The sequence below is a fragment of the Triticum urartu genome, chromosome 3A (assembly GCF_056163025.1).
Source record: "Triticum urartu cultivar PI428250 chromosome 3A, HENAU_Tu73, whole genome shotgun sequence".
Taxonomy (NCBI): Eukaryota; Viridiplantae; Streptophyta; class Magnoliopsida; order Poales; family Poaceae; genus Triticum; species Triticum urartu.
Window position 1 is genome coordinate 502,300,080 of NC_141875.1, and position 15,681 is coordinate 502,315,760.

General features: G+C 46.2%; 1 protein-coding gene across 1 annotated transcript; it reads left to right on the forward strand.

Moving 5' to 3' along the window:
• Window positions 1-4,803: 4,803 nt before the first annotated feature.
• LOC125548572 (RING-H2 finger protein ATL67) lies at window positions 4,804-6,331 on the forward strand. Its single transcript, XM_048712142.2, has one exon. It carries the CDS (start codon window positions 5,170-5,172, stop codon window positions 5,752-5,754), a length of 585 nt encoding a protein of 194 aa, XP_048568099.1. The 5' UTR covers window positions 4,804-5,169; the 3' UTR covers window positions 5,755-6,331.
• The last annotated feature ends 9,350 nt before the right edge of the window (window positions 6,332-15,681 follow it).

Genomic DNA, 15,681 nt, shown 5'->3' on the forward strand with positions numbered 1-15,681 from the left:
CATATATATCATTCATCATTCATCACAACTTTGGCCATATCACATCACAGAACACTTGTTGCAAAAACAAGTTAGACGTCCTCTAATTGTTGTTGCAAGTTTTACGTGGCTGCAATAGGGTTCTAGCAAGAACGTTTTCTTACCTACGTGAAAGCCACAACGTGATTTGTCAACTTCTATTTACCCTTCATAAGGACCCTTTTCATCGAATCCGCTCCAACTAAAGTGGGAGAGACAGACACCCGCCAGCCACCTTATGCAACTTGTGCATGTTAGTCGGTGGAACCGGTCTCACGTAAGCGTACGTGTAAGGTTGGTCCGGGCCGCAACATCCTACAATACCGCTGAAGCAAGATAAGACTAGTAGCGGCAAGAAAGTTGACAACATCTACGCCCACAACAAATTGTGTTCTACTCGTGCAAAAGAACTACGCATAGACCTAGCTCATGATGCCACTAATGGGGAACGTTGCAGAAAACAAAAATTTTCCTACGGTTTCACCAAGATCCATCTAGGAGTTCATCTAGCAACGAGTGATTGGATTGCATCTACATACCTTTGTAGATCACGCGCGGAAGCGTTCAAAGAACGGGGATGAGGAAGGCGTACTCGACGTGATCCAAATCACCGGAGATCCTAGCGCCGAACGGACGGCACCTCCGCGTTCAACACACGTACGGTCAGCGTAACGTCTCCTTCTTCTTGATCCAGCAAGGGGAAGGAGAGGTTGAGGAAGATGGCTCCAACAGCAGCACGACGGCGTGGTGGTGGTGGAGCTGCAGTACTCCGGCAGGGCTTCGCCAAGCACTATGGAGGAGGAGGATGTGTTGGCGAGGGAGAGGGAGGCACCAAAGGCGTGGGTTGAGAGGCCCTCCTTCCCCCACTATATATAAGGAGTCCAAGGGGGGGGGGGCGCCGGCCCTAGGAGATCCAATCTCCTAGGGGGGTGCGGCCAAGGGAGGAATCCCTCCTCCCCAAGGCACCTAGGAGGTGCCTTCCCCTTTTGGGACTCTTCCCTTCCTTGAACCCTAAGCGCATGGGCCTCTTGGGACTAGTGCCCTTGGCCCATATAGGCCAAGGCGCACCCCCTATAGCCCATGTTCCCCCCCGGGGCAGGTGGCCCCACCCGGTGGACCCCCGTGACCCTTTCGGTGGTCCCGGTACAATACCGGTGACCCCGAAACTTGTCCCGATGCCCAAAATAGCACTTCCTATATATAATTCTTTACCTCCGGACCATTCCGGAACTCCTTGTGACGTCCGGGATCTCATCCGGGACTCCGAACAACATTCGGGTTACTGCATATACATATCCCTACAACCCTAGCGTCACCGAACCTTAAGTGTGTAGACCCTACGGGTTCGGGAGACATGTAGACATGACCGAGACGACTCTCCGGTCAATAACCAACAGCGGGATCTGGATACCCATGTTGGCTCCCACATGCTCCTCGATGATCTCATCGGATGAACCACGATGTCGAGGATTCAAGCAACCCCGTATACAATTCCCTTTGTTAATCGGTATGTTACTTGCCCGAGATTCGATCGTCGGTATCCCAATACCTCGTTCAATCTCGTTACCGGCAAGTCACTTTACTCGTACCGTAATGCATGATCCCGTGACCAGACACTTGGTCACTTTGAGCTCATTATGATGATGCATTACCGAGTGGGCCCAGTGATACCTCTCCGTCATACGGAGTGACAAATCCCAGTCTTGATCCATGTCAACCCAACAGACACTTTCGGAGATACCCGTAGTATACCTTTATAGTCACCCAGTTACGTTGTGACGTTTGGTACACCCAAAGCACTCCTACGGTATCCGGGAGTTACACGATCTCATGGTCTAAGGAAAGGATACTTGACATTGGAGAACTCTAGCAAACGAACTATACGATCTTGTGCTATGTTTAGGATTGGGTCTTGTCCATCACATCATTCTCCTAATGATGTGATCTCGTTATCAATGACATCCAATGTCCATAGTCAGGAAACCATGACTATCTGTTGATCAACGAGCTAGTCAACTAGAGGCTTACTAGGGACATGTTGGTGTCTATTATTCACACATGTATTACGATTCCCGGATAACACAATTATAGCATGAATAAAGACAATTATCATGAACAAGGAAATATAATAATAATGCTTTTATTATTGCCTCTAGGGCATATTTCCAACAGCAGCAAAGTAGCATAAGTATTTCCCTCAGTTTTTGAGAACCAAGGTATCAATCCAGTAGGAGGCTACGCGCGAGTCCCTCGCACCTGCACAAAACAAATAAATCCTCGCAACCAACGCAAATAGTGGTTGTCAATCCCTATAGGGCCACTTACGAGAGTGAGATCTGATAGATATGATAAGATAATATTTTTGGTATTTTTATGATAAAGATGCAAAGTAAAATAAAGACAAAGTAAATAGCAAAGGAAATAACTAAGTAGTAGGAGATCAATATGATAAAGATAGACCCGGGGGCCATAGGTTTCACTAGTGGCTTCTCTCGAGAGCATAAGTATTCTACGGTGGGTGAACAAATTACTATTGAGCAATTGACAGAATTGAGCATAGTTATGAGAATATCTAGGTATGATCATGTATATAGGCATCACGTCCGAGACAAGTAGACCGACTCCTGCCTGCATCTACTACTATTACTCCACTCATCGACCGCTATCCAGCATGCATCTAGAGTATTAAGTTAAAAATAGAGTAACACCTTAAGCAAGATGACATGATGTAGAGGGATAGACTCATGCAATATGAAGAAAACCCCATCTTGTTATCCTCGATGGCAACAATACAATATGTGCCTTGCTGCCCTTACTGTCATCGGGAAATGACACCGCAAGATTGAAACCAAAGCTAAGCACTTCTCCCATTGCAAGAAAGATCAATCTAGTAGGCCAAACCAAACTGATAATTTGAAGAGACTTGCAAAGATAACCAATTATACATAAAAGAATTCAGAGAAGATTCAAATATTATTCATAGATAGACTTGATTATAAACCCACAATTCATCGGTCTCAACAAACACACCGCAAAAAGAAGATTACATCGAATAGATCTCCACAAGAGAGGGGGAGAACATTGTATTGAGATCTAAAAAGAGAGAAGAAGCCATCTAGCTACTAACTATGGACCCGTAGGTCTGAGGTAAACTACTCACACTTCATCGGAGAGGCTATGGGGTTGATGTAGAAGCCCTCCGTGATCGATGCCCCCTCCGGCGGAGCTCCGGAACAGGCCCCAAAATGGGATCTCGTGGATACAGAAAGTTACGGCGGTGGAATTAGGGTTTTGGCTTCGTATCTGATCATTTCGGGGTACATAGGTATATATAGGAGGAAGGAGTACGTCGGTGGAGCAACAGGGGACCCACGAGGGTGGAGGGCGCGCCTGGTGGGGGTAGGCACGCCCCCTACCTCGTGCCCTGCTGTTTTGTTTCTTGACGTATGGTCCAAGTCTCCCGGATCGTAATTTTCCTAAAAATCATGTTCCGGAAGGTTTCATTCCGTTTGGACTCCGTTTGATATTCCTTTTCTTCAAAACCCTAAAACAGGCAAAAAACAACAATTCTGGGCTGGGCCTTCGGTTAATAGGTTAGTCCCAAAAATAATACAAAAGTGGATAATAAAGCTTAATAATGTCCAAAACAATAGATAATATAGCATAGAGCAATAAAAAATTATAGATACATTGGAGACGTATCAATATACTTCTCTACAAATTTGGCCTAGCTTATAAAGGCTTGACTTTTCAAAATCTTATACACTTTATATTTTAAAACAGAGTCAATTTTATGAAAACCAAACAACAACAACGGCTCTGCAGGGCGCCCAACTCTTCTAGTCATACAAGTTAGCCATAAGAAAACAACAACGAGAACTAAGGATAAACTATAGTTTAAGTGCCAACGACCTCTCGCAAGGCGACTAGGATAAAGCCTTCATTCTCTCGATCTTCGCCGGCGAGTCCATGGATTCGCCTCCCCTCCGCTTGTTGATTTGGCGGACAGTGGTAGGGAGGGGAATCCTGGTGCCTCGTCTCCCAGTAGATGGGTGGGGCTTTACTGCTCACATGGGGGACACTCGAACGGATAACAACGCTTCTTCTTCGAGTTACTCTTTTGGGCTCCGATCGTCCTCAAGTTCGTTCGCTGAGACAGATTAGATGGAGCTTCAGCGCAAATTCCTTCCAGCTCCTCGGAGCAGGGTGGTTAAGGTTCCTTGTCATGCCACGGCGTGATTAGGTGCCAGGTTCTTTAGATTGATTCAAGGATTCAAACAGTGACGACTGCGGCTCCGGGGCCCTAGTTCTTAGGGGCACGTGCTTGAAGATTTTTCAGTTGTCATCGACAAGATTAGGCCGGCCCTGGTGTGAGAGCCGCGACAGCGGTGCGTCGGTGGCTCGTTCTGGCGGCTGCCTAGTCGTTCGATAGTCCATGGACTTCAATGTAAATTTTATTACATCTGAGGTGCTTTATTTGTTTGATGATTCTTTATATAAATCTGATCATGTTTTAGAAAAAACAAACAAACAAACAATGGATCATGGAAAAAATAAAGCATTTTACTTAGTATCAATGTTGCATATCACCATCACTGATCCATGGTGCCTCAACGACAGGATATCTTCCAAGGAATTGACCCCGCTCTGAGTGGCATTGCTCACCAGCATGGCGCTCCAAAGGTCAAACGGAGTGACCTCCAACTCCAACATCCAACATCCCATGCCGCAGCACTCCAGCAGTGAGCACAGGCAGATAGCCCCCCTCCCACGCTGCCATGCCACGACGCTCCCGTCCTCTCCCTCCCGAAGTCATGACAGCTGAGCCGAGCAGAGCATCTCCATCCGCCGCCATTACTCCTCGGCCCGTGCCACTTCTCCGGCAATAAATGCAGCCGCTGGCGCCGTCCACCCACCACCATCAGATCTAGCGCCCCCTCGCCGCGACGGGACGAGAAGGAAACGAAGAAAAATCACCACGCCACCATCCACATTTACTCCCTTCCACCCCACCCCACCAGGACTCGACTCTAGCTAGAGCTAGTCGTTCGATCGACCCACCCACACGCGCACGCCACCGATGCCATTCCTCCACTTTCCCACTGCAAAATCATCTCGGCCGCCGCCGCCGCCGGTACCGCTACCCTCGCCATGACGACACCGTCCCTCCTCTCCTCGCTCGCCACGCTCGGCCTCGGCTACTCCATTGCCATCGCGCTTGGCTTCCTCGTCCTCCTCGCCTCCGTCCTGCTCGCGTCCTACTTCTGCTTCCGACACGGCGAGGGCGCGGGCGGCCACTTCGCCGGCGCCATCACGCCCACGTCCAGCTCCAGCCACCTCTCCATCACCGTCCCGCGCGTGCTGTTCGTCGCCGAGGGGTCCGAGTCCCCCGAGGCCTACTCCTCGGCAGCCGCGGCCGCCTCGTCGCCAGTCGGGCTCGACCTCGCTGCCATCGCGTCGTATCCCAAGGCCCTCTTCTCCAGGGCCGCGGGCGGCGACGCCATGTGTTCGATCTGCCTGTCCGAGTACATGGACGGCGAGATGCTACGGCTGATGCCCGAGTGCAGGCACAGGTTCCACGTCATGTGCCTCGACGCCTGGCTGCGCAGGAGCGCGTCGTGCCCCGTTTGCAGATCGTCCCCCATCCCCACGCCAGTCACCACGCCGCTCGCGACGCCACTCTCGGAGCTCGTCCCGCTCTCGCAATACGCCGCTGACCGGCGGCGCAGCAGGTGACGGATACTCTACATGGGTGCACCTCGCTGATCTTCATTGTTACTCCTTTTTTTTTGCGTTGAAGGGTTCTGTAAATTTGTGGATTGTTTGATTGGTAAGGATACATGAGGGGTTTTAGGTGCTAGTACGACTGATGGAGTGCTTAGGATTTGTAAAGAGTTGCTTGGTTCCATTACTATTACTTCGAGAAAATTTTGTAATGTAGAAGTAGATGGGTTTCTCGAAAAAACAAGTAGATGTTGGAGCAAGGCATAGTTGTGAAGAGCAGTGCTATACGGATGATAAAACACAGACGATTCACGCACGACAGTGAAATCCAGCCACACATGCAGGTGTACAGGGGAGCAACGGCCGCTGGATACTTAGTCGTCTTCACATCGTGTACGCTTTTATCATGTGTAGAGCAGTTTCGAGTTGTGAATACAGTGTTGCTGGTTTGCCTTATTGAGAAATGTTATGATTAGTATTGTCTACTGCTACATAAGGTTTACTTTGCATTTCATTTTTCTATCGTGATCATGATGTGGTCGCTTTAATTGTATGAACTCTATATCTTGAAGATTTGTCTAGTGTTTTCTGTCTTGTTGCAATGTTTTTATTTTCTTATATTTTTTTTTCTAATAACTACTTCTAGCATGAAGAAACCCTTGCATGGCTTCGTCTTGCATGGCCTTTACAGGCGCTGTGGATCCCCGTGGATCCCGGTCCTTACTGGTGGAAGGGTCCCTGTTTTGTTTTTTAGGTGTTTTTTTGTTCGTTTAGGGTTTGTGTCCTGCTCAAAAACACATAAAGACAAGAAGGCGGCGGTGGCTCCCTGAAGTTGAAATAAGGTTCTTCCCGTCTAGCCTCCATTATTATGATGTTTCTAGCGACATCGGAAGGTGTGTGGACGTGTGTCTCTGACGGATCTTGTGGGATTCGGTCGGCGTTTATTTTTGGTGGTTCTACTTGGATCTGGTGTTCGCTCGTTTGTGCTTGTGTGTTTTCAGGTTGGATTCTTCTGATCTACACTTCTCTTTATCGGCGGCGGTTGCTGTTCTCGTGTGCTGATACTCTCGGGTCTTAGCATAACGACTTTTGATTGTCTATTATAATAAGGTTTGCCCGGCTCCAATGGGGAGGGGCGATGACAACGACGCACTTCTGGCATGCTCCAGTGTTTGTACTCTAGATTATCTATGAACTTAAACGTAATTTTTTACTTCTTGTGTTCTTTGCACGGAAGTTTTCCGGAAAAAGAAGAAACCTTGCATTTCCCCCATAAGACCTTGCATTTAAGTGAAGTTTGTTGTGTGTCAAGAAGCAATCCGTGTGCATGCAATCAGTTGCTGCAATAGGGCGACAGCATTCTTCATTAAAGCCTTTTTTATACACTGAGAGTAATTTTTTGATGGGTTTTGTAGTAATTTCAAAAAATTTCTACGCACACACAAGATCATGGTGATGCATAGCAACGAGAGGGGGAGAGTGTGATCTACGTACCCTTGTAGATCGACAACGGAAGCGTTAACTTGGTTGATGTAGTCGTACGTCTTCACGGCCCGACCGATCAAGCACCGAAACTACGACACCTCCGAGTTCTAGCACACGTTCAGCTCGATGACGATCCCCGGACTCCGATCCAGCAAAGTGTCGGGGAAGAGTTCCGTCAGCACGACGGCGTGGTGACGATCTTGATGTACTACTGTCGCAAGGCTTTGCCTAAGCACCGCTACAATATTATCGAGGACTATGGTGGAAGGGGGCACCGCACACGGCTAAGAATATGATCACGTGGATCAACTTGTGTCTCTAGGGGGTGCCCCTGCCTCCGTATATAAAGGTTCAAGGGAGGGGGGCCGGCCGGCCAGGAGAGGCGCGCCAGGAGGAGTCCTACTCCCTCCTCCCTTTCCTAGTTGGAATAGGATTCGTGGAGGGGGGAAAGAGGAGAGAGAGGAGGAAGGGGGGCCGGCCCCCTCTCCTTGTCCAATTCGGACCAAGGGGGAGGGGTGCGCGGCCCATCTCTGGCCACCTCTCCTCTCTTCCACTAAGGCCCACTAAGGCCCATATACCTCCCGGGGGTTCCGGTAACCTCCCGGTACTCCGGTAAAATCCCGATTTCACCCGGAACACTTCAGATATCCAAACATAGGCTTCCAATATATCAATCTTTATGTCTCGACCATTTCGAGACTCCTCGTCATGTCCGTGATCACATCCGGGACTCCGGACAACCTTCGGTACATCAAAATGCATAAACTCATAATATAACTGTCATCGTAACCTTAAGCGTGCGGACCCTACGGGTTCGAGAACAATGTAGACATGACCGAGACACGTCTCCGGACAATAACCAATAGCGGAACCTGGATGCTCATATTGGCTCCTACATATTCTACGAAGATCTTTTATCGGTCAGACCGCACAACAACATACGTTGTTCCCTTTGTCATCGGTATGTTACTTGCCCGAGATTCGATCGTCGGTATCCCATACCTAGTTCAATCTCGTTACCGGCAAGTCTCTTTACTCGTTCTGTAATACATCATCCCGCAACTAACTCATTAGTTGCAATGCTTGCAAGGCTTAAGTGATGTGCATTACCGAGAGGGCCCAGAGATACCTCTCCGACAATTGGAGTGACAAATCCTAATCTCGAAATACGCCAACCCAACATGTACCTTTGGAGACACCTGTAGAGCTCCTTTATAATCACCCAGTTACGTTGTGACGTTTGGTAGCACACAAAGTGTTCCTCTGGCAAACGGGAGTTGCATAATCTCATAGTCATAGGAACATGTATAAGTCATGAAGAAAGCAATAGCAACATACTAAACGATCGGGTGCTAAGCTAATGGAATGGGTCATGTCAATCAGATCATTCAACTAATGATGTGATCCCGTTAATCAAATAACAACTCTTTGTCCATGGTTAGGAAACATAACCATCTTTGATTAACGAGCTAGTCAAGTAGAGGCATACTAGTGACACTCTGTTTGTCTATGTATTCACACATGTATTATGTCTCCGGGTAATACAATTCTAGCATGAATAATAAAATTTTGTCATGATATAAGGAAATAAATAATAACTTTATTATTGCCTCTAGGGCATATTTCCTTCAGTCTCCCACTTGCACTAGAGTCAATAATCTAGATTACACAGTAATGATTCTAACACCCATGGAGCCTTGGTGCTGATCATGTTTTGCTCGTGGAAGAGGCTTAGTCAACGGGTCTGCAACATTCAGATCCGTATGTATCTTGCAAATCTCTATGTCTCCCACCTGGACTAGATCCCGGATGGAATTGAAGCGTCTCTTGATGTGCTTGGTTCTCTTGTGAAATCTGGATTCCTTCGCCAAGGCAATTGCACCAGTATTGTCACAAAAGATTTTCATTGGACCCGATGCACTAGGTATGACACCTAGATCGGATATGAACTCCTTCATCCAGACTCCTTCATTCGCTGCTTCCGAAGCAGCTATGTATTCCGCTTCACACGTAGATCCCGCCACGACGCTCTGTTTAGAACCGCACCAACTGACAGCTCCACCGTTTAATGTAAACACGTATCCGGTTTGCGATTTAGAATCGTCCGGATCAGTTTCAAAGCTTGCATCAACGTAACCGTTTACGATTAGCTCTTTGTCACCTCCATATACGAGAAACATATCCTTAGTCCTTTTCAGGTACTTCAGGATGTTCTTGACCGCTGTCCAGTGATCCACTCCTGGATTACTTTGGTACCTCCCTGCTAGACTTATAGCAAGGCACACATTAGGTCTGGTACACAGCATTGCATACATGATAGAGCCTATGGCTGAAGCATAGGGAACATCTTTCATTTTCTCTCTATCTTCTGAAGTGGTCGGGCATTGAGTCTGACTCAACTTCACACCTTGTAACACAGGCAAGAACCCTTTCTTTGCTTGATCCATTTTGAACTTCTTCAAAATCTTGTCAAGGTATGTGCTTTGTGAAAGTCCAATTAAACGTCTTGATCTATCTCTATAGATCTTTATGCCTAATATGTAAGCAGCTTCACCGAGGTTTTTCATTGAAAAACTCTTATTCAAGTATCCCTTTATGCTATCCAGAAATTCTATATCATTTCCAATCAGTAATATGTCATCCACATATAATATCAGAAATGCTATAGAGCTCCCACTCACTTTCTAGTAAATACAGGCTTCTTCAAAAGTCTGTATAAAACCAAATGCTTTGATCACACTATCAAAGCGTTTATTCCAACTCCGAGAGGCTTGCACCAGTCCATAAATGGATTGCTGGAGCTTGCACACTTTGTTAGCTCCCTTTGGATCGACAAAACCTTCCGGTTGCATCATATACAACTCTTCTTCCAGAAATCCATTCAGGAATGCAGTTTTGACATCCATCTGCCAAATTTCATAATCATAAAATGCGGCAATTGCTAACATGATTCGGACAGACTTAAGCATCGCTACGGGTGAGAAGGTCTCATCATAGTCAATCCCTTGAACTTGCCGAAACCCTTTTGCGACAAGTCGAGCTTTGTAGACAGTAATATTACCGTCGGCGTCAGTCTTCTTCTTGAAGATCCATTTATTCTCAATTGCTTGCCGATCATTGGGCAAGTCAACCAAAGTCCATACTTTGTTCTCATACATGGATCCCATCTCAGATTTCATGGCTTCAAGCCATTTTGCGGAATCTGGGCTCACCATCGCTTCTTCATAGTTCGTAGGTTCATCATGATCTAGTAGCATGACTTCCAGAACAGGATTACCGTACCACTCTGGTGCGGATCTCACTCTGGTTGATCTACGAGGTTCAGTAGTATCTTGTTCTGAAGTTTCATGATCATTATCATTAGCTTCCTCACTAATTGGTGTAGGTGTCATAGAAACAGTTTTCTATGATGCACTACTTTCCAATAAGGGAGCAGGTACAGTTACCTTGTCAAGTTCTACTTTCCTCCCACTCACTTCTTTCGAGAGAAACTCCTTCTCCAGAAAGTTTCCGAACTTAGCAACAAAAGTCTTGCCTTCGGATCTATGATAGAAGGTGTATCCAATAGTCTCCTTTGGATATCCTATGAAGACACATTTCTCCGATTTGGGTTCGAGCTTATCAGGTTGAAGCTTTTTCACATAAGCATCGCAGCCCCAAACTTTCAGAAACGACAACTTTGGTTTCTTGCCAAACCATAGTTCATAAGGCGTCGTCTCAACGGATTTTGATGGTGCCCTATTTAACGTGAATGCGGCCGTCTCCAAAGCATAACCCCAAAACGATAGCGGTAAATCAGTAAGAGACATCATAGATCGCATCATATCTAGTAAAGTACGATTACGACATTCGGACACACCATTACGCTGTGGTGTTCTGGGTGGCGTGAGTTGCGAAACTATTCCACAATTTTTCAAATGTACACCAAACTCGTAACTCAAATATTCTCCTCCACGATCAGATCGTAGAAACTTTATTTTCTTGTTACGATGATTTTCAACTTCACTCTGAAATTCTTTGAACTTTTCAAACGTTTCAGACTTATGTTTCATTAAGTAGATATACCCATATCTGCTTAAGTCATCTGTGAAGGTGAGAAAATAATGATATCCGCCACGAGCCTCAATATTCATCGGACCACATACATCTGTATGTATGATTTCCAACAAATCTGTTGCTCTCTCCATAGTACCGGAGAACGGCGTTTTAGTCATCTTGCCCATGAGGCACGGTTCGCAAGTATCAAGTGATTCATAATCAAGTGGTTCCAAAAGTCCATCAGTATGGAGTTTCTTCATGCGCTTTACACCGATATGACCTAAACGGTAGTGCCACAAATAGGTTGCACTATCATTATCAACTCTGCATCTTTTGGCTTCAACATTATGAATATGCGTGTTACTACTATCGAGATTCAATAAGAATAGACCACTCTTCAAGGGTGCATGACCATAAAAGATATTACTCATATAAATAGAACAACCATTATTCTCTGATTTAAATGAATAACCGTCTCGCATCAAACAAGATCCAGATATAATGTTCATGCTTAACGCTGGCACCAAATAACAATTATTTAGGTCTAATATTAATCCCGAAGGTAGATGTAGAGGTAGCATGCCGACTGCGATCACATCGACTTTGGAACCGTTTCCCACGCGCATCGTCACCTCGTCATTAGCCAATCTTTGCTTAATTCGTAGTCCCTGTTTCGAGTTGCAAATATTAGCAACAGAACTAGTATCAAATACCCAGGTGCTACTGCGAGCATTAGTAAGGTACACATCAGTAACATGTATATCACATATACCTTTGTTCACCTTGCCATCCTTCTTATCCGCCAAATACTTGGGGCAGTTCCGCTTCCAGTGACCAGTCTGCTTGCAGTAGAAGCACTCAGTTTCAGGCTTAGGTCCAGACTTGGGTTTCTTCTTTTGAGCAGCAACTTGCTTGCTGTTCTTCTTGAAGTTCCCTTTCTTCTTCCCTTTGCCCTTTTTCTTGAAACTAGTGGTCTTGTTGACCATCAACACTTGATGCTCCTTTTTGATTTCTACCTCCGCAGCTTTCAGCATTGCGAAGAGCTCAGGAATAGTCTTATTCATCCCTTGCATATTATAGTTCATCACGAAGCTCTTGTAGCTTCGTGGCAGTGATTGGAGAATTCTGTCAATGACGCAATCATCTGGAAGATTAACTCCCATTTGAATCAAGTGATTATTATACCCAGACATTTTGAGTATATGCTCACTGACAGAACTGTTCTCCTCCATCTTGCAGCTATAGAACTTATTGGAGACTTCATATCTTTCAATACAGGCATTTTCTTGAAATATTAACTTTAACTCCTGGAACATCTCATATGCTCCATGACGTTCAAAACGTCGTTGAAGTCCCGGTTCTAAGCCGTAAAGCATGGCACACTGAACTATCGAGTAGTCATCAGCTTTGCTCTGCCAGACGTTCACAACATCTGGTGTTGCTCCAGCAGCAGGCCTGGCACCCAGCGGTGCTTCCAGGACGTAATTCTTCTGTGCAGCAATGAGGATAATCCTCAAGTTACGGACCCAGTCCGTGTAATTGCTACCATCATCTTTCAATTTTGCTTTCTCAAGGAACGCATTAAAATTCAACGGAACAACAACACGGGCCATTTATCTACAATCATACATAAACAAGCAAGATACTATCAGGTACTAAGTTCATGATAAATTTAGGTTCAATTAATCAAATTACTTAAAGAACTCCCACTTAGATAGACATCCCTCTAATCCTCTAAGTGATTACGTGATCCAAATCAACTAAACCATGTCCGATCATCACGTGAGATGGAGTAGTTTCATTGGTGAACATCACTATCTTGATCATATCTACTATATGATTCGCGCTCGACCTTTCGGTCTCCGTGTTCCGAGGCCATATCTGTATATGCTTGGCTCGTCAAGTATAACCTGAGTATTCCGCGTGTGCAACTGTTTTGCACCCGTTGTATTTGAACGTAGAGCCTATCACACCCGATCATCACGTGGTGTCTCAGCACGAAGAAATTTCGCAACGGTGCATACTCAGGGAGAACACTTCTTGATAATTTAGTGAGAGATCATCTTATAATGCTACCGTCAATCAAAGCAAGATAAGATGCATAAAAGATAAACATCACATGCAATCAATATAAGTGATATGATATGGCCATCATCATCTTGTGCTTGTGATCTCCATCTCCGAAGCACCGTCATGATCACCATCGTCACCGGCGCGACACCTTGATCTCCATCGTAGCATCGTTGTCGTCTCGCCAATCTTATGCTTCCACGACTATCGCTACCGCTTAGTGATAAAGTAAAGCATTACAGCGCGATTGCATTGCATACAATAAAGCAACAACCATATGGCTCCTGCCAGTTGCCAATAACTCGGTTACAAAACATGATCATCTCATACAATAAAATTTAGCATCATGTCTTGACCATATCACATCACAACATGCCCTGCAAAAACAAGTTAGACGTCCTCTACTTTGTTGTTGCATGTTTTACGTGGCTGCTACGGGCTTAAGCAAGAACCAATCTTACCTACGCATCAAAACCACAACGATAGTTTTTCAAGTTGGTGCTGTTTTAACCTTCACAAGGACCGGGCGTAGCCACACTTGGTTCAACTAAAGTTGGAGAAACTGTCACCCGCAAGCCACCTATGTGCAAAGCACGTCGGGAGAACCGGTCTCGCGTAAGCGTACGCGTAATGTCGGTCCGGGCCGCTTCGTCCAACAATACCGCCGAACCAAAGTATGACATGCTGGTAAGCAGTATGACTTATATCGCCCACAACTCACTTGTGTTCTACTCGTGCATATAACATCAACATATAAAACCAAGGCTCGGATGCCACTGATGGGTTTCGTAGTAATTTCAAAAAATTTCCTACGCACACGCAAGATCATGGTGATGCATAGCAACGAGAGAGGGAGAGTGTGATCTACGTACCCTTGTAGATCGACAACGGAAGCGTTAACTTGGTTGATGTAGTCGTACGTCTTCACGACCTAACCGATCAAGCACCGAAACTACGGCACCTCCGAGTTCTAGCACACGTTCAGCTCGATGATGATCCCCGGACTCCGATCCAGCAAAGTGTCGGGGAAGAGTTCCGTCAGCACGATGGCGTGGTGACGATCTTGATGTACTACTGTCGCAGGGCTTCGCCTAAGCACCGCTACAATATTATCGAGGACTATGGTGGAAGGGGGCACCGCACACGGCTAAGAATATGATCACGTGGATCAACTTGTGTCTCTAGGGGGTGCCCCTGCCTCCGTATATAAAGGTTCAAGGGAGGGGGGCCGGCCAGCCAGGAGAGGCGCGCCAGGAGGAGTCCTACTCCCTCCCCCCCTTTCCTAGTTGGAATAGGATTCGTGGAGGGGGGGAAAGAGGAGAGAGAGGAGGAAGGGGGGCCGGCCCCCTCTCCTTGTCCAATTCGGACCAAGGCGGGGAGGGGCGCGCGGCCCATCTCTGTCCACCTCTCCTCTCTTCCACTAAGGCCCACTAAGGCCCATATACCTCCCGGGGGGTTCCGGTAACCTCCCGGTACTCCGGTAAAATCCCGATTTCACCCGGAACACTTCCGATATCCAAACATAGGCTTCCAATATATCAATCTTTATGTCTCGACCATTTCGAGACTCCTTGTCATGTCCGTGATCACATCCGGGAGTCCGAACAACCTTCGGTACATCAAAATGCATAAACTCATAATATAACTGTCATCGTAACCTTAAGCGTGCGGACCCTACGGGTTCGAGAACAATGTAGACATGACCGAGACACGTCTCCGGTCAATAACCAATAGCGGAACCTGGATGCTCATATTGGCTCCTACATATTCTATGAAGATCTTTTATCGGTCAGACCGCACAACAACATACGTTGTTCCCTTTGTCATCGGTATGTTACTTGCCTGAGATTCGATCATCGGTATCCCATACCTAGTTCAATCTCGTTACCGGCAAGTCTCTTTACTCGTTCTATAATACATCATCCCGCAACTAACTCATTAGTTGCAATGCTTGCAAGGCTTAAGTGATGTGCATTACCGAGAGGGCCCAGAGATACCTCTCCGACAATCGGAGTGACAAATCCTAATCTCGAAATACGCCAACCCAACATGTACCTTTGGAGACACCTGTAGAGCTCCTTTATAATCACCCAGTTACGTTGTGACGTTTGGTAGCACACAAAGTGTTCCTCTGGCAAACGGGAGTTGCATAATCTCATAGTCATAGGAACATGTATAAGTCATGAAGAAAGCAATAGCAACATACTAAACGATCGGGTGCTAAGCTAATGGAATGGGTCATGTCAATCAGATCATTCAACTAATGATGTGATCCCGTTAATCAAATAACAACTCTTTGTCCATGGTTAGGAAACATAACCATCTTTGATTAACGAGCTAGTCAAG